Here is a 25,989-nt window from a genome sequence, read left to right as displayed (position 1 = left end):
CTCTGACCTCTAAACATCTAAGCTGGTTGTCTAGTTTTCTAAGATGGGTTTATAATGGGGCTGTAACACAAAAAATATATGTCATTAAGTCATTCAGGTGTTGATGTTTTTAATAAATGTAACTAGTCCTTTTGAGGAAGCTGAAATCATTAAGATATATTGCCTGCAGACAGAGTCACTTTTAACTACCGACTGTTTTCTGAGAGGGAGATTGTAGGCTTAATTGTCCTGGGTTTCAGGCCACAACAGTCCTCTGAAAACTCCTTCCAGTTGCCCAAATATTGGAGTGCACTGTAAGGGAAATTCAAATCAGAGTTTCCACTGTTGTGTAGTAGGTTAAGAATCCAACTGTAGTGGCTGGGGTCACTGTAGAAGCTCAGGTTCGATTACTGGCCCAGCGCAGTGGATTAAAGGATCTGGTGTTGTTGCAGCTGCAGCATAGGTGTCATCTACAGCTCATCAGTCCCTGGTCTGGAACTTCTATATGCTGCAGGTGTGGCCATAATAATAATAATAATGTTACATAAATGGATTCACACATTATGTAACCTTTTAGGATAGGCAGTCATAAAAAAATTCAAATCAACTGCTTTTAAAATTTTAGAGTGAAATAATGATAGAATCAGCCTTAATTTAGGAAATTTGTCACTTGACTTAGAAAAACACTCAATTTGTCGCAAGATGGACCCTAGAATTAATAAATGAATAATTGTGGTAGGTATTTAGTCAAGCATAAATGAATGACGAAGGGAACCTCATAAATGCAAGAAAAAAGTTCTCAGATAGCTTCTTATAATTGTATGGACATGAATATTAAACTTTATTCAGCCTAAAAAGAGAAAAGAGCAGATTTATTTTAATCTACTGTTGCTTTCCATTGTGTTTTTTTCCTCCTTATTTTGTTTATTTGTTTGAAGGGACAAGGAAGGAAGGTTGAAGGTTGGAAAGAATCATTACCCTTTATTTATTACACAACCTCCTAAGTGGTCTCCCTTCCTCAACCTCACCTCCTTCCAGCCTGTCGTCATCAGTGACAGCATGATCTTCAACCAGTGGAATTACTCTGCTCTCCTATTCAGAGCCAAAACGTCTCTCACCATCTGGCTTCCTGATACTTCCACCTCATTCATGTTCCATACCGTCCTATCTTTCTTACCCAGCCTTTAGCCACACTGGACTTCAGGTTAGGTCTTAGAACACACTACGGTGCTTCAAGGCTGCTTTTTTTCAGTTCTGCGACAGAAACCTTTTTTTCGTTTCCACCCAAAACTTTCCCTGTTCTTCATTTATAGCTTTATAGCTTCTTTGATCACTCCTAGGTAGATGTGTTTGTTCCATCATATCAGTGAGATGCCTAATTCTCTGGGTTTTCCTTCTGTCACATTCCATGACTCTCCCCAAAGAAAATGTAACTTATGCTGGCTATATGTTTTAGCTTATGTTTGAAGTTTTATTCTGTACCTTCATTTCTCCATACCTAGATGGCCTCTTAAAAAATATGCCAGTGGTTCTAAATTTACTGGTTCTCAGTTCAGTGAACCATTCCTGACAGATAAATGATGGACCTGAGCCTGTCCGAACTTATTTCATTCTCCACCACCTCTGTATGTATACTTGTCTAAGCCACACATCCATTGCATACCTCAGATTCTTCAATGATAAATATAGTGGTTGGGCTTGATTTCTAGGATCAATTCTATTGCCACAGTTTTCTCAAGGTAACAGCTATTTATTAAGCGTCTATTATGCTGTATATACTTAGTACTATGATAGTTGCCAGGGGGAATACAAGAGAAGTTTGTATTCAATGCTTATACTCTCTCTAAGAGATAAGAGATACACATGAAACAGTTAGGAGCAGTGTAGGGGTGGTGTATCATTAAGCACTAAAGGATTGTCAGAGAACCACTGCCCCTTTTTTATCTAGCCCCACTTACAGATTGAATGAAGCTTGGGGAAGAAAACAGGAAGACTAAGGTCACTTCAAGGAGTGTCGGGGCAGAAAAATTGAAAGATGACTCCTTAATGTTTATTGTGCAATGACAAACTTCCTGCTTATCGTTTTAATCTCCCTGATATCATGTCCAAACCCCAACCCCTAATACAGTCCAACTCCTTGCCTAGGATGAAGGAACTACAGTGTGTTCCAATAGGTTGGATACTCTTATGGGCAAAGGAAGTGAACAGAGAGGTTTTCCATCTTTTTGCATTGGGTCTCTTATATATGTTTAGAAAAGAATAATAACCTTTGTTTTAATGGCCCCTGAGTCACAGACCACCCTAATTTGGGGTTTGATCTTCTTTCTGCACTGTGTTTTTGGTTCTCTTTGTTCTTTTCCATTGGCTCTTTGACAATTATCTTTTTCTTTGATTACTCTGAATATACTGATAGAGATAAGCTAGTCCAGACAACAGAGAAATTATTTGGTCATTTTAGTAGATCAAGGGTAACCTGATCATGCTAGTCATAAAATGTTCCATCTTTCCTGTCTTTCCTGAAACTAGTTTTCCTGGGTAATACTACAATCCTAGAGTCTGCTCTCCTCACACTGCCTCAGAATCTCAGATGCTAGAAATGGGGACATGATTCTCATGGCTCTGTATTGCCACTACCAGACTTATGAAAGTACTTCCTTGTTTTATCAGCACCCTAAATGGTAACAGTCTGCTCTCTCTTATTTAGTCCTCTGCTGAGCCTCAGGTCACTCTCATAATCTTCCTTTCTACTGTCAATCTTGGTAGTATTCTAGATGATTTTCAGATTTAGTTGTACCTTCCATGCAGCTTTTTCCTTATCCCTGGTTAGCATCCTTTCTTTTCTCCTTAAGGCACCTGTTTGAATCCCAAGCTTCTCTCTAAGCACCAGATCTGAACACATCCTTACCTTCTTACTCTTTATCTCCTACTTGTCTGATTAGTCAGTTAAGCATAAGTACTCTGTTTTTTCTTCTACATTCTTTTTTTTTTAATGGACACACCTGCAGCATACGGAAGAATAGGAGCTGCAGTTGCCGCCTACACCACAGCAACACCAGATCCAAGCCGCATCTTTGACTTGTATCACAGCTTGCTGCATTGCCAGATCCTGAACCCGCTGAGCGAGGCCAGGGGTTGAACCCACATCCTCAGAGAGACAACATCAGGTCCTTAACCCGCTGAGACACAACAAGAGCTCCTCCTTCTACACTCTTAATCTTTTCACCTATAAGCAGTTTTTGTTGTTCTATCCCTAATTATCTCCTTCTAGCCCTTGTTCCATCTGTGAGTCTCTATTTACTCTCTTTCATCCCACTTCTGTCCCTTCAAAGTGTGCTTGCAAATATGATTAAGCCTTCCTTTTCTAAAAATACACATATGTACACATACAGAAAGAGAGAGAAGGATTTACCATGTGGCTATCATCCAGGGCCCTGCCAGGGGCCCAGCAGTGTGTTCGCCCAGCCATGTATTTTGTAAAATGTACAAAAGTAATTGTAATTACACTTTGAGTGTAATCAGTTAAGACCTCTGTCTTTTTCCCACTTCTACGTATGATCCATCATACTTTCTTTCATGTTAGTTTTAGAGAAGCTCTTAACATTTGGGGGGTTCTACTAAAGGGATATTCAGTTGGTTTCAGTCATTTCCAAGTATAGTTAAATTATTGCTAACCACCATACTATAGAAAAGGCTTCCAAAAATGCTTTTACTGCCACTGTGCCAGCTCACCCAACCATTGTCATAGGTGAAAGGCCATTGGCTATACTGCAAAATAAATTTGTCTTCTGGTTCCCAGCACTAGAAGTTTGTGGATTGTAAAGGAGAAGGGTTTCAACATATATGGAGCCAGAAGCTAGTCTATGGAAATTTCCCTTTTAGTTTGTGGCTTCAGGATTTCTCTAGCTCCATCTAAAGTTCATCCATGCACTTAAGAGTATGTTGGATATTTTATTTATTTATTTATTTATTTATTTATTTATTTATTTAAGCGGCAGCGCCCATGGCATGTGGAAGTTCCTGGGCGAGGAATCAAATCCAAGCCACAGTTGAGACCTATACCACAGCTGCAGCAACTCTGGATCCTTGACCCACTGTACCAGACTGGGGATCAAACCTTCCCCTCCTGAGCAACCTGAGCCATCCAGTTGGATTCTTAATCCATTGCACCACAGCAAGAACTCCAATTTAATGTTTTTATGTCTTTTTTAGTGGTATGATTTCATAATATCTCATCTACAGTGTTACTGGAAATGGATTTTTTTTTCTTCCTAACTAGCCCCTATTCATTTTCTAGATCTTTGCTTTTCTTATTCTTCTATCTAAATTTGATTCCCCATTATACTCTCTCATAGTGCTTTGTGGTTTTTACCACAAAAATTAACATGTTGTATATGGTAAACGTATTTGTGTGATCATTTGTTGTCTGTCACTCTCTTAGACATTAAGCATCCCAAAGGCAGCAACCACAACTTTTTATACAATGAAAATTATAAAATGCAATTTAAAAGCAAAATTATACAGTTGTTTAGAATAAGTACCTTAAGAATTACCCTAAGGTAATGCTAATAAGGCATGCAGATTCTTTTATTTTACTGCCTTGATAAATCCAAACTGCTATTATATTTTTCTTGATATCTTTTTTGGGAGAACTAAGAATATATTAAACCATTAACTCAGGTATCTGTTTTAAGGTAACTTCTAGTATAGAACCCTAGATTGGAAAGGAATAGGAGGTTATAAAACTGTTCTGGACTCTGAGTTCTTCCCTCCATCTTGACAATCCAGCTCCCCTCTCTCCCCATCCACTTCCTTTATTCTAGCTTGCAGGCCTCCAACTTAAGTCAGTGTTTCTAACATGTGATGTAGATGAGAACAGTTTGCTTTTCTAAGATATTTTGCCTTATGAATAGATAAACCCCCTTTAGTTTACCCAAGACATGGTTGAGATTTTTTACATTTTTAAAAAAAGAACATTATGAATAAAGTAAAAGAAGGGGAATGGAATAAAACAAAACAATAATTTTTTTTTTTTCGAATGCAGATCCTCATCCTAATGTAATTAGGGTATTGCCAGGAATGATCTTAGTGGGAACATTCTCCTCTCTTTCTTTCTTTTCTTCAACCCTATCTGCGGACTCCTAGTCAGTATTTCCCTTTACTGATTATTCTCTGGATATTCTCCTCTCACCCATTACTTCCTAGATAGAGGAAGAAGGTAGGCTAGTGGGTTGTTGGGTAGGTAGAGTTATATAGGCTTCAAGGAACTAGGGGAGAGAAATCTGTAAGGAGGAAGTAGTAGGCTAGAGAAGAAAATGGGGAAATCACAGAGATGGGAATGTCAGAAGTGTGTGAGTATGTGTGTGTATATCAAGGGGTATCTGTTGGGAGAGTGATCAAGGAAGGTTGGATTTATGAAGCAAGGTCAAATTATGGATAACTTTCAGGATCCTATGCAAAGTTAGGATTGCAAGCATTTGCCGAGAGGGTATTTCCAATTTTGTGTGTGTACAATGAATCATTTTTTAACTAAAACTTTTTTCTACTGATATCAGCATAAGTTTGGAATCATTTTGTTTTATTTCACACTGAAGCGTTGAGGGGTTGTGCCATTTGTGGAGTTTTGTGAGGATATGTTCAGTGATCATTAATTTGCATTTTGCTCGTATGTATTAGGGAATTTGTGCCTAATGCTGTTTCACAGTCACTTTGTTGGGAGCCAGGATATAGTTTTAACACTGTTGACTTGAATACAGCTTCAGCTCCTCTTGTTTAAAATTTGGATTAAAGTGAAATCAACAGACTCTGGGTGGTCTCATCCTCACCCCTCAGAGAAGTAGATCCATATGACCAAACTCCTTCATGATTTGGCAAGATGGTAGTATCTCATGAGACACCCAAGACAAGAATAGCGAGGACATTAGAGGTCAGTCCTGAGGTAGATTGCCAGAGAGTATGTGGGGGAAATTTGTCCAAAACTTGCTTTCAGTCTCTCCAGCCTTAACTCATGCTCCTAGTTGTTTCCTTTTTATAAAAATGAAAAATTATGAAATTTTCCATTGAGGTCTCAGAGGAAAATAGAAGAATAAAATAAGGATGCCAAGGAGTTTTAGAAACGTCAGCAAGTAAAAGAGCAAGAAGTACTGAGTCTTTACACAGTGGTGGCTGTATTGGGACCTTTCATCTTTGCCATTATCATTGCTGGGCACACTTGGTGGGGGAAAAGTCTTTGTCATTAAACTTTTTAAGGTAAAAGAGGATATCTGCTCATCTAAAGTACATGCTTTCTAAAACTCTATTTCTTGGACACTTCTTCAGATCATTTCCCTTCATGCTCAGAATTTCTATGACATAATACTTCAGTGTTTTCAAAGAAATTAACCTCCATGGTTGAAACTTTATCTGTTTTTTATTATTGCTTTCAAGTCTCTAAAAGACCAGACCCTTGTATGTGTGTCTAGGTCTGAGTGTCTGTGTTTCTCTGTGTGTTTGTGTGTATGTGTGTCTGTGTATGTGCAAGAGAAAGAGGGAGAGAGAAAAAGAGGAATTCTTTTGCTAGGTTTTAGTCTGATGTCAAGAAACAAGCCTAGTGAAAACATCCCGTCCATGATTTATTCTCCTTTTTTTTTTCTTTCCTATAGAACATGTAGTGTTTATCTAATTTGGATAGATTTTAAACATAGAACTATAAATAATCAAAAACAGAGTTATGTGTCTTGCTCACCTGCCAGGCCTAGTGCTTAACTGGCTGGTAAGCTTATTCCACCTCCCTAGGTACACACCCTTGATGTGATACATACCTCATTCATTGGTTTCTCATAGATGTCCTCCTGCCAAGGGTCAGCTTTTGCTTGAAAAGCATCTCGCTGAAGAGCTTCTAGCACCTTTTTTGGAGTGACAAACCCATACTGAGCTTCCAGCAAAGCCAAGTCCATTTTTTCAGCCTTTAAAATTCCTATGACTTCATCTCGAGCCTGTAGGAACAAAAAGCATTTCAGAAAGCCCACTTTTATCTAGCAGCAGTCTCAGCAAGTGATTTCTTGTGTAGTTGAGTGGTTTTTTTCTTCTCATTCAAATATAAACCAGCCATATTTGGTTTTCAGCGCTCTTTTAGAAAAGGTAGCAAAACTGTGTCCCTTCATCCTTTTACAATCCAGTTGCACATTAAAGTGATCACTATACAACAGGAAGAGACTGCATTTTTTATTGTGTTTTTGACAAGCAGATGACATGATAGTCCTCAGTGGGCTGGCATTTTCATTTTCAGGGATAGGAAATAAGATTCTCCTATATGTGTAGGTCAGTAATGCCAGGGCGCATCTAGGAAGGAGCCAGGTCATGTGAAATACAAAACACTTACTATTATTTAAATCAATCCAGAAGTCATCTGGTATTATTGTTACCCATATGTGCCTGTGCATTGAAGCTTGTAAGCAGCATGGGCAGAGGATATGACCTTTCACAACATGCGTGCCAATTGCATGTCATAACAACATCCCTTTTAGATGTGATCTATTGCCCTTCATGTTGCCAGAGAGAATTCTGTGTATGTACACTTTGCTTTCATGTATATACAAGTATGAACCACTGTATCTATTTCTGTAACATCCTACACACCAAATTCATAAGCAGCCTTTTCCTTAAAACATGAAGGGGGAAAATTCTAACCCAGCTGACCTGCAGTTCTCCCTCCAGAATGCTGAGAAGAAATAATAAGTCATCTCTTGAGAGGTCTTCTCCTTGGTGGCTGTTACCACTGTGTGACTTAGGATATGGAAGGATTGCATCTGACTCACTGGTGGGCTCTTTGTCTCTGTGTCTCTGCTTCATGTCCTCAGGTCCTTGGAAACTGTCATCTTTACTCTGTCTTGGAAGTTGATTTCGGGCTGAGCCCTCCATGTCACTGCTTTTGGAACGCATTCTTTATGGACTGGAAAGAAGGAAGACAATTTGTAATTCTTAGTGGATGTGGAGTTTTAATAAGAACTTTGACAAGTCTGCACTCTTGTTGTATTTACCACAGCCAAAGACTTGATCATTGTGAAGTCTACAGCAGAGAAGGGCATTAGCAGATTCATAAATCACAGCCTTGTTTATACTTCTGTTTTTAAAATCAACATTTTAAAAAATGTGTTCTGCTTTGATTAAGGCCACTTATGTCCATGGGTAAACAGAGTGTATTTGAACTTCATCCACCAAGCATTCTACCTCAGGGACCTAAGTCATACCTCCAACCTCGGTCTAAGTGCTTACTTAAGATGTACTTAACATAATTATAAAATGGCAGATTTGCTAATTGTTCTGACTTCTGCAGATTCACATTATAGTGTTTCCTTTGGAAGTTTAAAATTTTTTTTAATTCGTAGACTTCGGCGATTTAAGATAGAAGCATCAGAATTACCACTACAAAATACTTTGGGTTATTTTGTTATGACAGTGAAGTCTAATATTAAAGGAATGAAGGCTTGGTCCCTGGCTGTACCCCTAACATTCTGCGAAGAACTATCCTTGGATAAGTCAAGGACTTATATTTAAGACCCTTATCTCCAAAATGAGAACAATAGTGCCTATAGTAGTTGACAATTATAGAAACAATATAAAATAAATTAATATTGGAGGGACATATTAGCTCCATATATGATTATATAATCATCCAAATTAACTTACAGTAACAAGATAAATTGTTCTGAGGTTCTAATGAGAAGATAAAATACCAATTGAATTTGTCTACATCAATGATATATAAGCAGATTGTTAACTTTACTCATTCCTAAAATCATGAAAATTTTATCATGATTGGTACTTTGCTTTTAGTTTGTAATAATATTTCTTTACAGAAAGGTATGGAAATTAATGAATCACTACATGCTGCCAATCAGATATGTAAATCTTTATTTACCATATACATTAGAAAACAATTTTTTCAGTAAAATATTATAGATACAGTCAAAGCCCTTAAGTACCTCTTCCTTAGCCCACTCTATACCCTTCCCACCCCAGAAGTAACCATCTTGAATTTGGTGTTTATTATCCCCATGCATGTTTTATACTTTTAAAGCATGTATATTTATTGCTGAGCAATATGTAGTATTACTTTGAAGATTTTCAAACCTTTTGTAAGTACAGCATATTAAATGTATTGTTCTGGAAATATTTTTTTCATCCTGTATTTTTGAGGTTCTTCTTGTTTTTTACATATTTTGATTGCTATATATTATTTCATTATATGAATAGTCTGCCATTTACTTATCCATTTTACTATTGATGGATATTTAAATAATTTACTTTTTTGTAGTATTAGAAAGAAAATGCTGCTGTGAATTTTCTTGTACATTTTTTGTGTGTACACATGCCTTTCTTTAGGTAATTTTCTTTAGGTCATAGGAGTGGAATTTTTGGACTATGAAATATATATGTTCTCAGCATTACTAGGCATTATTGCTCTCCTAAATGGAGTATCAATTTATAGCAGAGTATGAGGGTTCTCATTGCTTCATGTCTTCATCAACACTTGGTATTATGAATTTATAATTTTTACCAATTTGATAAGTGAAATGATATCTGACTTCTTAATTTGCATACTATAATTAATGACAGTGGCATCCTTTTATGTTGAGAGCCACTTGAGTTGCTTCTTAAATTGCTTGTTCAGAGTCTTTGCCCATTTTTCTTTTATATCAGTTGTCTTTTTCTTATAAATTTGTAAGAATTCATGACATTCAATAAGTTATTTTGTTGATTATATATTTTGCTATTATTTTTTCTTGTCTATTGCTTGCATTTTCACTTTGTCTTTTGTGGTGTAGAAATTTTACGTTTTAATTTAGTCAAATTTGTCAATATTTAAATCAGTTCTTTTCTTTTTAATGTGCATTGGAAACCAAAATTTGAAGAGTCATTGAGACCCACTCAGTGGGTCTGGAACCACTCTACCTGAGTTCAGACCTGTAATCCATTGACTGAAACTTTGGACAAGTTATTTAATACCTCTATGCCTCAGTTTTCTCATCTGTAAAATGAAGGTAATAATAGAAGGATATTTATAACCTAAAGTTGCTGCGAGGATTAAATGAATCAGGACATGTCACATGTCAAATGTTTGCAGCACGCCTCATGCAAAATTATCACTCAATAGGAGTTCCCATCATGGCGCAGCGGAAACAAATCCGACTAGGAACCATGAGGTTGCAGGTTTGATCCCTGGCCTTGCTCAATAGGTTAAGGATCCAACATTGCTTCGAGCTGTGGTGTAGGTTGTAGGCATGGCTCGGATCTGGCATTGCTATGGCTCTGGGGTAGGCCGGGAGCAACAGCTCCAATTAGACTCCTAGCCTGGGAACCTCCATATGCTGCAGGTGCAGCCCTAAAGAGACAAAACCAAACAAAACAAAAATTATCACTCAATAAACATTAGCTTTTATTATTAATATTGATATTAATTTATTTCATTCCCCAAAATTTTATAGTGATTCTGTATTACCTTTAATAGTTGGAAAAAATTGAAGAACCAAAGTAAGTTTGATTATCTCTTTCACCTAATGAGATGCAAGCCATAAATACGGGGGAAGGAAAAGAAGATTGAAAGAATGGCTCTGTGTCTTTCCTTGGTACTCTCTTTAAGAAGTGATTCTTGCCAGTCCCAGTTTGCTGGCACCGTTTGAGAAACTTGAATGTCAAGATAGTTCAGGAACCTTGAGGACTTCACAGCCAATCAGCTAAGCCTCCATTCATCTCTCCACCCATCCTTCAAACTTTTATTGAAGGTCACTGTGTGTCATGCACTAAGTTGGTTATTTGTGGTGTGGCTTTCTTACTTCCCTAATACAAGTGATACACTTTCAGGTGTAAGGTTTATGAAAATAGTTTGTAAATTTGAGGTCATGAAATGTGTCTGAACTAGACAGAAGTCTTGTGAAAATTCTGTCACGAATCAGTTGTGGCACTCAGTTAAGACACTGATCATCTCTGAGTTCATTGTCCTGATTAGTGAAACGAGGGGAATGAGGAAGTGATCTCCATGATCCCCTTTCTCCTAGCATATACAATGATTCTTGCCACTGTGCTTTCCAGCGTAAGTTAATCAATATCATAATTAGAAAACATGGATTTGTGAGTCTGCATCTTGCAGGAAAACCACAGAAATCTAAATGCTACATAGGGATATGCAGTAAACCTGTGTCTAATGGTTGTCACCAGAGGATAGACTAGAGTTAAAAGACAATGCTCAGGGAAATAATCCTTGTGATAATTTTTAGCTGAGAATTGTTTTGTTTGTTTTTTGTTTTGTTTGTCTTTTTAGGGCCGCACCCACAGCATATGCAGGTTCCCAGGCTAGAGGGGTCAAATTGGAACTGTATCTGCTGGCCTATACCATAGCCATAGTAACGCTGGATCCAAGCCGTGTCTGTGACCTACACCACAGCTCAAAACACCAGATCCTTAACCCACTGAGCAAGGCCAGGGATCGAACCTGCGTCTTTATGAATGCTAGTCAGATTCGTTTCCGCTGAGCCACAACAGGAACTTCCAAGCTGAGAATTGTTTTTAGCCTCATATAACAACAGGCTGTAAAAGCAGAACTTGAAGGTGTTATAGCCTTACCTGTTTATTATTTAAATATTTTATTTGTTGGTAACAAACCAGCTGTCAGGTGGTACTTGAAGTTAAAGTATCCATCTGGAGAAATTTAAAACATACACTTTCAAAACTTTTAAAGTCCCTTAATGTGTTTTCTCTATAACTCATGATCTTTCTTACTTCCCTCCATCACACATTTATTGTTTACTCTATTAGATACTGGAGACAGAAAGACAGCATTGATGGAGGTGGCGATGGTGATGGTCGTGGAATGATGATGATAGCTAATACTTACTGAGCAGTTACTGCATGCCAGGCATTCTTCTAAGCATTTTACATTTATTAACTTATTCAATTATCCCAACAACCCTATGATGAGGTAGGGAATATTATTATCTCAGAATTTACAGCAAAGAAATGAAAACACAGATGAACGTTACACAGCTAATAATTGGCAGAACTGGGATTTAAATCCAGGCAACCTGGCTGCAGAAATTATATCTCATGCCATTATATTCTACTGCCAAAGACAGATGGTTATAGGTACCTGTCTGAAATGGATACAGACACCTTTTCTGAAAAACGCTTATAGCCTTGCTGAAGAGATTATCAATAATTACGGTACGGTGATCTGTGGCAGTAGTTGTCACTGACTCTTCCCTACATAGCCAGGGAAGGATTCATTTATTTGAGTAAAGCAAAGGCATAGAAGTATATTTTGGGAAGGGATGGAAGATTGAAAACATATGGGATTTATGACTCTAGGAAACCCCATTATGTTTCTTTATATATTTATAAATATGTATAACTGAATCACTTTTTGTACAGCAGAAATTGTTTCAACATTGTAAATCAACTATACTTCAATAAAACTTTAAAAAAATAAATAACTAGATAATGTTCCTATACTAGCATATTAATATATGCTACATAACTTATGAAAACATTCAAATGTAAATATTTTTTGGCCACCCTGTGACATATGGAGTTCTCAGGCCAGGTGTCAGATCTGAGCTATAGTTGTGACCTACACTACAGCAGCAATGTCAGATCCTTAACCCACTGTGCCAGGCCAGGGATCAAACTGCGTCCCAGCATTCCAGAGATGCTGCCGATCTCATTGCGCCACAGTGGGAACTCCTAAAAAGGAAAATTATTAACTTAAAAAAAAGATATCTGTTTTCTCCCATCCTATTGGATTGTCTTAAACACCTCAGGAAGATCCTTGGTCTGGTCTGAAGGAATAATGGAAAGTTGTTAACATAGATTAGATATATTTAAAATGGATAAATATTATATACTACCTTATGTGTGGCTATGTTCTCACATGAAGGACAGGGCTGTCCATGTCTTCTGTCTAATGTTATTAGTCTCTCCACTCACGTGTCCCATGGCGTTTCTGACCTGGTGCTTCATATATAATGGCTATTCAACAGAGTAACTGGTTTTCTTTTTCTACTTTGTAGCCTGCATAGTGCCTAAATAACAATGGCTCACAATTGTATGGTTCCCTCTGCATTTTCACTCATCTTGCAGTTCAGCTGGGTGTGGATGGTCTAAGATGGGTTCACTCCCATACCTGGCTATCAGCTTATTGGGCTTGGAGATCATCTCATCTTTGCTTCACATGGGCCTTCAACCTCTAGTAGACTAGGCCAAGCTTCCCTACATGGCAGTCTCAGGGCAGCATCCTAAGAATGTGAGACTCCAAGGTCTCATTTTTTTATTGGTGGAAGAATGTCACAAGACCAGCCCAAATTCAGCAGTGGGGAGATAGATTCCGCCTCCTAATGGAAGGAACTGCAAAGTCACATTACAGAGTACTGGGAAGAGTTAACTGCAGCCATCTTTGGAAAAGCTCTAGGCTTAATGCGGTTACAGATTCATATTTCTATGAAAATGGAATAAAAGTCTGGTTTAAAACAGGTAAATTATATTTGGTTCATCTTTTAGTTTCTTGGAAGAGTAAGGCTGTTGTTATGATTTCTGTGATAAATGCCTATGCTTTCATCTTACCCACATATTCATATGTGGAATAATAGCCTACTGATAAGAATCGACTTATATTCTGCTTAATCAATAAGGATTTCTCTACCACCATTAATTTTATACAAAGTATGTCTTCCAGAATTCCAAGAAAATTAAGCTTCTATTTAACAGAGTCATTTGCTAAGCATTGCTCATAAGTAGTGCTCTTTAAGACAACCCTGAGCTGCTACAGAAACTGAATGGAAATCTGTATACATTTTATCTTCTCTCACCTCATTCTTTTTTTTGAAATTGAGTTACAGTTGATGTACAGTATTATAGTTACAGGTGTGCAGTATAATTTTTGAAGGTTATGCTCCATTTATAGTTATTATAAAACATCAGCTATATTCCCCTTCACCTTATTCTTAATGTTAGTTGGGTGAAATCTGCCAGAAGAAGACAAATCATTTGCCAATGATGATATTTATAAGTGATAAAAACGAAATGCCCTGAAACATTTTTACATTGTTTTATTCTTTTTAAAATAATTAGAGTTTTTCTAAAACCACTGATCTTCTTTGGGGACTGGGAAGAATAATATCAGCATTCTTGCTGGCACTCACATTGGGTTGGTGAAAAGAGCCATCGTGTGCAGACTTCTGGTCTACTGAGGAGTGTGTGTCTCTGCATGTTTACAGTGGTGGGGTTTCCTTGCCCTTCTGCCAACAATCACAAAATGATCAGTAATGAGAAGTAATTAAATATCAAGAGGAAGAAAACAAAAACATGAATTTCATGATACTCTCATGCTTTTTATTATCAGTGACTTCATTGTTTCTCTTGGCAAATTTTTAATTCATCTGTGCTTGGCCCAGGGGTACGTATTGAGGAAAAGAAAAATTTTGTAATAGCAATAGTGGTTTGGGATTTTCAGGTTACAAAGGAAAAAAAAAAGAATGAAAATTTGCTTTTGTTTAGACCAAAAAATGATGCCTTACTTTTTTCATAAAGTGTCAGCAGTGATATAATGCCTGATGATTTTGCAAGGAGAAAACCTGCTTAGTTTTTCAAGTTTAATACAACCTAATGTGTTGTTACCTATGGCTGTCATAGCCATAAATGGCAGCCCTCGGGAGTCTAAGAGAGCAGCAGACTGGGAATTAGGAAACCTGGCTTCTGATCTCAGTTCTACTTGTAAGTAGCTAGGCTCTGGGTTGTTACTTGTAAACAACCTAGGATATTAGGCTAGATTGGCTCCAGAAGGTCATTCAGGATGAACAAGGATCAGGGGTTCTTTTCCTTGATTTTTGCCCTGTTCCTTGCTCCCCAATAGGTCCCCTTGATGGCAGGATTTGCGCTTGAGACTAGATCATCTCTGAGGTCCTAGGACTTCCCACTTTTGAACTCTGTGCTTTTCTGTTGTCTTGTATCTATGGATACAAATGTGGTGTAGTGCAATTGGCCCTGAGAAGTAGATTCTGCTTTGTTTTCCTATGTGGTGACCTCAGTCAGTTTCTCTTTGGCTTAAGCTGGTTGATATGATGGTGTATCTTGGTAAGGATATGTCTGTGCAGAAGAACAAGTAGAGAATTTGCAACTATTTACTTAATTTAGTTACGGGAAATGGCCAAATGTTACTTGAGGCATATTCTACATACCACCGCACCCCAACGTATACACTCCTAGCCAAGTCCTTACTTTAAAAGTTGAATTTTCAGAGTTCTTGTTGCAGCTCAGCAGAAATGTATCTGGCTAGGATCCATGAGGATGCAGGTTCAATCCCTGGCCTTGCTCAGTGGGTTAAGGATCTGGTGTTGCCATGAACTGTGGTTTAGGTTACAGATGCGGCTCAGATCTGGTGTGGCTGTGGTGTAGGCCAGCAGCTACAGCTCCGATTTGACCCTTACCCTGGGAACCTCCACGTGCCATGGGTGCGGCCCTAAAAAGACCCCCAAAAAAGTTAAATTTTCTTAATCATTCCTTATTAATCTTATTAGCAAAAACTGCTTATTTTACATATCTGGTTTCTATTTAGATATAATTTAGCCTCCATGTACTTATTTATTTTCATGTTCGAATGGTGGAAAGAAGATATTTTGCTTGTATAAAAGAACTTCAGAAAGCCTCAGTGAAAGAAATTGGTTTTGATCTTGATCATTTACTGTGATAAAAGGTAACCAATCAAAGCTCCGATTTAAAGAAGAAAATAATAATAACAATGATATATTAATTCATTACTTACTAAATATAGGCATGTTCTAAATGATTTCTTTTGATTAAATCATTTATTCTTCACAAAAAACTGTTCCTCATTCCCATTTTGCAAAGGAGGAAACTGAGGCTTGTAGCTGTTAACTAACTTGCCAAAGATTTTACTGCTGAAAAGTGGCAGAACCAGATCCTAACTTGGGTGGTCTGGCTCCAAAGTCTATCAAATCACTATGGTATATCTACCTTGGGTCTTATAAGAAAGCATACATCATAAAGGAAAAATCTTAGTTCAACATTGTTACTCAAAAAAATTTATGAAATACCTACCATGTCAGTTATCATATTTGCTGATATGTGCAAGCTTAGTTAAGCAATAACTTAAAATCCCATTTGTTGATATGGGTACTGAATAATATGAATTCACAACTCCCTGGCCCTTTCAGCAATTGATCTATTCAGTAAAGATGTTTCGTTTTCATGTGTTATATATGCGCAGAAACTTAATTGAGTGCATTGTTATTCTTAAAACTTTAATGTTCTTTTCTCAGCCACTTTGCTGGCATCTTGGGGGTAGGCAGGAGGCATAGCATAATAAAAAAAGATTTTGAAATTGTGGGTTCAGATGGATCTGGGCTTAAATATGTTAGTTTTCTAGCCTTGAACAACTTACTATACATCTGGGAGCCTTCAAATGTAAAATGGGAGTTCCCACCATGGCGCAGCAGAAATGAATCTGAATAGGAACCATGAGGTTTCAGGTTTGATCCCTGGCCTCACTCAGCGGGTCAAGTATCTGGCGTTGCCATGAGCTGTGGTGTAGGTTGCAGACGCAGCTTGGATCTGGCATTGCTGTCTCTGTGGCGAAGGCCAGCTGCTACAGCTCCCATTAGACCCCTAGCCTGGGAACCTCCATATGCCGTGGGTGTGGCCCTAAAGAGGCAAAAAAAAAGAAGGAAGGAAGGAAAGAGAGAGAGAGACAGAGAGAAAGGAAGGAAGGAAGAAAAGAAAAAGAAAAGTAAAATGGAGATAATGGCACCTGGTAATAGGTATATTGTTCATGCTATGTGAACATAGGGCCCTTGTTCCTGTCTCCCCAGTGTTCAACAGAGTTGGACTTCAACAGGAATCATTTGAATAATGGAGTCATGTAGTTCTCCCCAGAGCTGATGGGCTATGAGTAGGAAGTACCTCATGGGAAAGATCCTTCATGTGTGAACCACTGACTATAAATTCAGAAAAATAGTACCAAGAATCTAATAGCAGTAGCTGTAATGTATAAGAATAGCTAATGTTAGAATAGACCTCTTACAGCATACCAGGCACTGTTTTAAGTGCTTTATATAAATTACCTTATTTAATCTTAAAGAGTTTCAGCAATAAAGATCATAGGAAAGGGCTTGGTAAAGGTAAACTAAGGGTGGAGACTATCATAGGAGACATCAAAGAGAAATTAATACCAATATCAGGGTAATGCGGGTACCTACACAAAGTTCAGAATGTGTGTGTGTGCACGCACATCTGCACATGTACGCTCAATGGTGGAGAAGAAACACTAGATCCCAAGACTTACTGGAAAATTCCAATTAATGTCACTGAATTTTGAACACTTTTATCATATATATCCTAACCTTTCAGTCTTTGTCATCCCCACTACCCCAAATACACTGTCACATGCATAAAATGATAGAACTAGCCACTACACTCTTTTTTGTTTGACAGCACCTTTAACAATCTTTAGTCCAATTGTTCTGTATGTGACATTTTATAAAGCACTATCATTGTCATTTAAACTTGAGTTTGTCGGAAATTTGGGGGATGAATTGTTTTGATGGCAAGATGACAAAGCAGAGTGAGTCTGTACCAAATGTAGGACACTCTTCATCAAGGGACAAACTTGGAGGTGATCCAGTACCTTATGTTTGAATGTGTTTAACATCCAACACTTGCTGTATTTAAGGACCAGGCTGTCGGCTAGCTTTACATTTCCACTTGGACTTCGCCTTCTCTCTGCATGGAACCATTAAGCTATAACTTAGTTCCCTCAAAGTGGAATGGAAAGTGATGTAGTGAGATTATGGGGTTCTCAGCAGAGCTGGTTGAGCCCTTAATATTAACTGTCTCATGGTAAATGTGATTTCATCTATGAAAATACTGTCTATAAATAGATCTTAATAGTGCTCAGTTGCAAAACAGCCAGGTTGTGCTTGCATAGCCACATTAGGGAAAAAAATCCTGTTGAATATTTTATTTGGTTTCTCTTAAAATAAAAAAATAAAAAGTTTGTTTCCTTTTATTGCCCTAGTCACCCACATTTGAAGACACTAAATTCATCCAGCTGCAATAAAGCTATCTGATGGCTAAAAAAAGATGCATTGAAAACTAGACAACCTAATTTAGCAATGGCTCCCTTTATCTTTTTCTTCCATTTTGAGTAAAAATCATTGAAACCTTCCTTAATGATATTTTTACTTATAGGGAGGGCATGAACAGGGCTTCAGAGAGGGGGGTGGAACTTGGGGATCTGTGGTTCAGGTCCATATTCCTAAGAATGCTGAGTCCTAAGAGAAACTCAAGGTTACTTTCAAATCAGATATAAGGTTCAAAACATAGTGTAGTAGTCATCTCATCCATCCCCCATGGTACCAGGCACTACATATTTTCTGTGCCCATCTGTTTCATTGTTATACAGCTCTAAGGGTCTGAAAGTGCTGCCTCTCTGTGAGCTGAAATCCAGCTCTCAGGAACTTTATTCATTTATCTTGCTTCTGCCTCTAGAGCTAAGTCCAGCATGACTGATTTTCTTGCCACACTGTGGCCCTTCAGTGGGCCTTCAGTGGGAAGGGCTTTCTTCTTTCTTCCAGATGTAACACTCCTGGTTTCTTTAACCACCTTTCCTCATACTGTGTAGTTTAGTCTCCCTCACTCTATACATAATCTCACACACATTTGATTATACTCCTTTAGGCCTACTTTACATTAGACAAAGCATTTCTTAAAGAAATGCATAGAGTTGGGCATGATCTCCCAAACACAACTAAAGAAGTGAAATAATGAGAATATTTACGTAGGGAAGATCTCACTAAGTCTTCTGATGTTGGATCTCAGTTAGAATGTTAAGTATAGATTAAGAAATTTGATAGTAAGCATTTAATGAAGACATATTCTAGTTTAGATTATCAAATGAATGCTTGTAATACTTTTCATGTGTACATCACTTATTATGTCAGTAGATAGGTAATTATGTGCCCTGTTTTTCAAGATGGGGAATTTGAGATTCAAAAAGCTTAAATAACTGGGTAATAAATCTTGTGCCAGGAAAGAAAACTTGGGTCTTCTAATGCCCTTTTGTCTCCAGGTTCATGCTAGATTAATCAAAACGTGCCCAGTTTTATAGTTCCATTATGGTGCAGTGGAAACAAATCTGACTAGTAACCATGAGGTTGCGGGTGTGATCCCTGGCCTCTATCAGTGGGTTAAGGATCCAGAGTTGCTGTGAGCTGTGGTATAGGTTGTGGATGCAGCTTGGATCCCTCATTGCTGTGGCTGTGGCATAGGCTGGCAACTGTAACTCTGATTCGACCCCTAGCCTGGGAGCCTGCATATGCTGCTGCTGTGGCCCTAAAAAAAACACTTGCACATTTTTAAAGCTTGAATGTGTTCTTTGGTTGCTTGTCCACTAAATGTTGTAGTCAGAGAAGCTGCTAGGCTGTAGATACAGAATAAACAGCCTGCCAATGGAGTCTGGGAGAGCAGACTTACATCATGGCTTTTCTTAGCTGTGTGTTCTGAAGAAAGGACAAAAAGAAGTATAAAAATTTCAGAGTATAAATAGTTGATTTATCTGAGTTTTCCATTACAAATCAGTGGTTCTTTAAAGATTCTTTTCTCATTTAAGGTTGACACAGAACTGGGAATGTTTTCCAGATCTTTGTGGAATAGAACAGAAGAAGAAAATTATTTTCATATAGTCCAAGTTAGCTTTAAATACATTTTTAAGTGCCACACTTCCGGCACTAGATCAGAGCTCTTGAAAATCATATAATTTTAAAAGTTTTTAAACTACATCACTTCATATTTCTTCCAACTCTGCTCTCTGTTTTTTCTTAGAAGCATGGTGATATTGAGCCAGTCACTTAACCTTTCTATTCTCTTTGAATTTTTGTCTCTTTAGCTCTTGGAACCAACTTCATCCAGTCGCTTATTCTGCAACTGAGACCCATTGGAATTAACTGATGTGCCCGTAGTCATGCCTGCAGCTAGCGCCAGTACCCAGATCTCTTGCCTACAGCCTTGTTGCTGTTTCTATAGCAACGCTACGTGTTTATAGGCCAGCCCCTACTTCTTCCAGACCTAGAAAGATGTGAATCCTAAAAGATAAAAATACATCCTTAGAGTATCCAAAGTCTCTCAAAAATAGTATTAGCTTTCTCAACCTCTGTCCCTTATTAGTTGACAATAGGTCACCCTGACCTCTTGGCTAGACCAACCCAGCATAATAAAGAGCTCAAAGGTGAACAGGAGGTTCAGAGATCAAGAGTTCCCATGTACAGATTCCAAATGACATCTTTCCTTTCTCTTCTTTTATCTAAGGACCTGTGACTGGAATAGAGAGATTTTGTGTTACAGAAAAAAATGTTGCAACTGGTGAAGTCCTTGGGCAATATTCAACTTTGCAGCCATTTTACTTTTCCTTTCCCACACTCTCCCTTACTCAGTCTATCTTCCTATATTCTGGAACATTTCCCTCTTGCCTCTCAGGCATTTTAATCTTGTTTGACATATTTATAGTTTCTCTTATTAGAGGAAAATAATGAAACTGTCTTTTGTAGAACTCCAGTTATTGGCCAGGTAATATGATTCATGCTTATATATATATATATATATATATATATATATATATATATATATATATTAGGGCTGCACCTGCAGCATATGGAAGGTCCCAGGCTAGGGGTTGAATTGGAATTGCAGTTGTTGGCCTACACCATAGCTCACAGTAACACCAGATCCTTAACCCACTTAGTGAGGCCAGAGATGGAACCCTCATCCTCATGGATACTATTCAGGTTCATTACCTCTGGGCCACAGAAAGAACTCCTTCTTTGTATCTTTTTTTTTTTTTTTTAATTTGGATAGATGGAGTGGGTGTTATTTTTCTTATTCACAGATGAAAAAAATTGAAACACTGAGAAATTCACAGGTTAGTGTGGTAGAAATAGAGATTCAAAACTAAATACAAAATACCAATAAATACTACAAGTAATATCCAGTGTACAAAGTGTTTGGGGAGGATTTGAGATGAAATGACTAAAGGCACTTAGTGAAAGCACCTCAAAGTTGGCCCCTGGGAGGATAAGAGTGTTCAGGTCTTATGCTCAGGTTGAAAGTGGATGAGAAACAGCATGTAACAAATAACAAGTCATTCCTTATGGCTGAAGTAAAGGAGAAGACAACCAAGAAAATTTGAATGTGGACTATGTATTAGATGATAATAAGAAATTATTGTTGATTTTGTTAGAAATGCTAATGGTATCGTATTTATGTGAGAGAACATCCTTTTTATTTTTCTATATATATAATGAAGTATGTGGGTGACATGATGTCCTGGGCTTTTCTTTTAAGTATTCCAGAAACAATAAAAGCAAAAGGTAGAGGAGAAATAAGTATGGCAAAGTATTAAGGATTGTTGAAGGATGGGTGAGTACATGGTCTTTGTTATATTCTTTTTACTTTCAGAAGTGGTTCTCTTTAAAGGGGGAGAATAAGGTGTGAGTTAGAAAAAAGAAAAAGAAGACTAATGTTTGGGTGTCTGGCAGAAGAGAAACAGAAGACTGAGCTGTGTTCCAGGAGCCAAGAGAGAAAATGATTTCAAGGAGCAGAGAGCTACTGTAACCTCGTTTTAACAACATTGCCACTACTCAGAACAGTTTTTGAACTCTACTTTTGGAGTTTTCTGTTTTTGGAATATCCCTCAGCCATGGCAAAATCTGGTTCATTGAATGTGGATTTGACTTCTGACAATAAGGAAAGATTCTTTGGAACCAAATCTAGTGAATCAAGTTAGAGTTTGGGTCAGCAAATTCTGTTTTTGGTCAGAGAACCAATTGTGACCCTAAGATAATAGGATTGTTTTTTTGTATGTGGCCTTTGAAGGGATTTTAAAGATGTTTCCAAAATGTGTTAGCCATGACCCTTTTTCAGAATTAGCTTTATATTGGAAAACTTCCTGACAAAATGATACATTTGGATTTATAACTTAGAGCTTCTGTTTTGTTTTTGATATTCCATTTACTCTAGTTATATATCAAGTCATTTGTGTACTGAAGCTTCTGGTTGTTTTCTAGAATCCCAATGCAAAATAAAAAAGAGAGATAGCATAGTATATGGCAGGGGAAAGAGGGCAGACTCTAGAGCTGGGCAGCCAAGTTACAACCCTGTCTCCATCCCTGTGTGCTGTCTAATTTGAGGCAAGTTGCTTTACTTCTTCGGGACTCCATATCTTTGCAGGGTTGTTGGGAGGATTTGAGATCATATGTATAAAATACTGTGTCCATTGCCTGATATGTGACAGGAATACATAACTCATCCCATTGGAGATACAATGATACAATTTTATCTCTTGGTTCATCAGACATACCTTCCTTCTTGGGACATCAAGTGAGATAAGAAAATAACCTAATGGATTTTTGCCTTTTAACATCACGAGGAGAATATATTTCTCAGCCTTAACGCCACTGAAGGCAGGAGAGTTCTTTTAGTCAGTGCTAAACCTGTATTTTCAGAGTGTGTTATTTTGTTCCTTGCCAAGATGGAGATTGGCAAGCTGAAGAAATTAGAATTTGGCCAGGAACTGGTGCCTTTTATTTAGCAGAGAGGTGGTAGGGAACTATGATCCTGCCAATCTGGAGGGACTTAACATGAAGTGACTGGCTCCTTGACTGGCCTTTAACTGTTCTGAACAAGATGACGAAGGCTGCTGATTCAGAGGCTCTCACTGGTGTGCCTCTTCCACCAACCAAGACTTTTACAGTCTTCTCTAATACCATAGCAACATAAAACTTACTGTCTTCCTGGCCAGGTGCTCAGCACTCGGGCTAAAGCACTTTAGATGTATTCATTCTCTTTGCTACTGAAAACAGCCTATCAGGTAGAAACTACTATTAATCTATGCTTTTTTGGAAACCTAAATTGAAAGAGTTTAAGTCAGACTATCCCAAGCTACAGAACACTAAGCCAGAGCAGGGATTCAGTATGGTATTAGAACCCACCCATTCTTTGCAAGCCCATGTTCTGTTGGCTGAATTCTTTCTCATTAGGAATAACGATCTGTTTAAAGATGGGAGGAATCTCAGCAATCATGTTATAACTTCAACTACATTGGCAAGATCAAAAAGAGTCCAGCACTCTTTTGTCAAAGACCACCATCATGAAGTGGTGAGAGAAGAGAACATAGAGGGCACCAAGGAGTAAGAGGAAATACATAGGCTTGGTCAAATCTCACATTAAGGCACAGTGTGAATTAAATTCATGCTCCTTCACTCTTCTCCATTATTCAACTCATTCTACATGTAGCAAGGGAGTTATAAAGCGGGAGGTCTGCTTAAGTCCAAAAACATAAAAGAACATCAAAAACATCAAGAAACCACGTGCAGCAGGTAGAAAACTTGCCCTAGATAGTGGCCTGCGCTAGATCCCATGAGTTTGAGTCAAACTGATTATCAGGGTTCTTCTAACTGGTATCAGATCTCTTCTTATATTCTCTAAGAAGGATCGACCAATCCTTTTCTCAAGCCCCTAGCCCTGTTAATCTATATGAAGATGTGCATTTCCAGCGCTCTTTATTTAGGGGAGACCCCTTTCCAGCCATGTTGAATAGATCTGGACCTCAGACACTCCACAGTGCATAGGACTGGGACAGATGGAGTTTGGGGATTCTACCCACTGTGTGTGGTTCCATGTAACCTTTTGTTCGAAACTAAGGCATCCAAGAGTGCATGTTGACCAAGGAGGGTGGCTGCTGCTAGGAGCTATAAGTAAATAAATGAATGTCAGAAGCTTAAAATTGAAAAGGGGCAGGGGTATGAGAGGCAAAGAATCATTACCCTCCCTTGAGCATGTTGCTTTGGATATTTTGGTAATGATTGTGAAGCATTTACACACAGACTAAACTAAGCTCTTTGTGTTCTTTGCAAGGTGGAGAGCTTGCCAAGTCAATTTCAGCATGCAAAGCCCAGACAGTTATTCTTTTGGCATTTAGGGGCCGCCTCTGTTTTTGCTGGGGTTGGAGGCGGGTAGCCTGTTGACACCAGAAGGCTTTGTAAGGAAAAAGACAACTTTACCCTATGCTTTTAGAAAAGAAATCCACTGTTAGAGTTCTTACTCTGTACCTTCTATGCTAAACCTCTGTTACAGAGCCATTAGAAGAACCCCTCAGGCTCAGAAGTGCCACACACAACTTTGGGGCCCACAGTGTGTGACTCATTCATGGCTGTTTTCATTTCCTCTGCCTAGCATCTCACCAGAAAATTGTGTGTTTCTTTTGTGAATGTGTGCATGGAGATGGTTGATAGCTGTATTTCTAGTAATAAATAGAAATTGGAAAGATAAAGCTCTTGAGATGATGGCCTTGGTCCTTTACATAATATATGCCTTGCTGTAGTGATTTTCAACTTGTGGGCTCAAAACCCCTAGGAACTCTCAAAATTGTCAAAAGGGCCTTCCAGTCATCTTCCAAAAGTGTGAGAAACTGAGTGTGGTGTGTCTCCAGAATGGAGACTATTGTGATTAATAGAGTACAAGCTACTTACATGTTTTCTGAATTTCTTGTAGGCATTTGTGGTTATATCATTTTTCTGACCATGGATAGGAAAAGTTCCAACTACTATCAGTGGGGAATTAGGAAATTTTTTTTTGTCATGGAAAAGGAGTTCTCATCCTAAAATAATGAGTAAAATGTCTGAACTTCTTTGTTGTAGCAGCTAAACAAGAGGCTCCTGTTTTCTTGTTATTGAACCTTTTAGTGCTGTTTTCTGATCTACGTGGTTTCATGTCTGGATCAGAACTCCCTGTTGGTTGCAATTGCAGCTGAGGAGTGGACTGAAGACACTCAATCTTTCAGACTGTGGATCTTAAAAACTATGAAGAAGGGAAGGAGGGAGTTCCCATCATGGCTCAGCATTAACAAACCTGACTAGTATCCATGAGGATGTGGCTTCAACCCCTGGCCTCTCAATGGGTTAAGGATCCAGCACTGCCGTGAGCTTTGGTATAAGTCACAGACCAGACGAGGCTTGGATCCCAAGTTGCTGTGGCTGTGGTGTAGGCAAGCAGCTGTAGCTCCAACTTCCATATGCTGCAGCTATGGCCCTAAAAAGACAAAAAAAAAAAAAAAAAATTTAAAAGTGCGAAGGATGCATATTTTTTTTTTAGTAGTGTCATAAGAGACTTCATGTATCCACTCTACTTTCTTTAGTACAAGGTACCATACACACTGTAATTATTTTCAGGTGAGAAATGATTGCAGTTTAACATGAGTGTTGGCAACATGCTGCAGCCTAGATCCACAGTACCCTTATTTTCAGCCTGTCAGTTTCTAGTTGGTGTCTAGTGGTATTTCATGTTCTGTACTTCACTGGTATCTAATTAGGTTGAGCATCTTTTCATATGTTTACTGGTCATTCAAATATCCTTACTTGTGAAATGTCTGTTGAAGCCTTTTGTTTATATTTCTATTAAATTTTTTTTTCTTACTGAAAAAAAACAGCCAAAAGATGAAAATCAGACTTGGAAAGTGTATTTCAAACAAAAGTAAAAGCAAAGCTGTATGCCACTGGTGGTGGTAAGATAAATATTTTTTCCTTTTAAAACAACAGCATTCTCTTTCTGATCTTTTCAGTGAGTTTGTCCTCATTTTATTTATTGATTGATTGATTGATTGCTTTTTTTTTTTTTTTTAGGGCCGCACCCTCAGCATATGGAGATTCCCAGGCTGGGGGTCCAATCGGAGCTACAGCTGCCAGCCTACACCACAGCCACAGCAATGCCAGATTCGAGCCATGTCTGCCACCTATGCCACAGCACAATGCCAGATCCTTTACCCACTGAACGAGGCCAGGGATTGAACCTACAACCTCATGGTTACTAATCAGATTCAATTCCTCTGTGCCACAACATGAACTCCTGTCCTCATTTTAATACTCCTGTGGTACCTAAAGATAGTACTTTGTGCATAAAACATGGTTACCAAGCAACTTA

General features: G+C 38.2%; 2 protein-coding genes across 4 annotated transcripts in view; one reads left to right on the top strand and one right to left on the bottom strand.

Moving 5' to 3' along the window:
* FILIP1L (filamin A interacting protein 1 like) overlaps positions 1-7,906 on the bottom strand; it is a 113,648-nt gene extending 105,742 nt beyond the window's left edge. For both annotated transcript variants that reach the window (XM_047793831.1, XM_047793813.1), the window contains exons 1-2: positions 7,654-7,906; positions 6,777-6,950 (exon numbers count right to left, since the gene is read on the bottom strand). In XM_047793831.1, the coding sequence (XP_047649787.1) occupies positions 6,777-6,950; positions 7,654-7,896 (417 nt within the window). In that variant the 5' untranslated portion in view covers positions 7,897-7,906. The remainder of the gene's footprint in view (positions 1-6,776; positions 6,951-7,653) is intronic.
* The window catches only part of CMSS1 (cms1 ribosomal small subunit homolog), a 395,641-nt gene that overhangs the window by 115,095 nt on the left and 254,557 nt on the right, over positions 1-25,989 (top strand). The gene's annotated exons all lie outside the window — the stretch shown is intronic.

The sequence above is a fragment of the Phacochoerus africanus genome, chromosome 1, assembly GCF_016906955.1.
Source record: "Phacochoerus africanus isolate WHEZ1 chromosome 1, ROS_Pafr_v1, whole genome shotgun sequence".
NCBI classification, from domain to species: Eukaryota; Metazoa; Chordata; class Mammalia; order Artiodactyla; family Suidae; genus Phacochoerus; species Phacochoerus africanus.
This window is presented reverse-complemented; position numbering and strand designations above follow the sequence as displayed.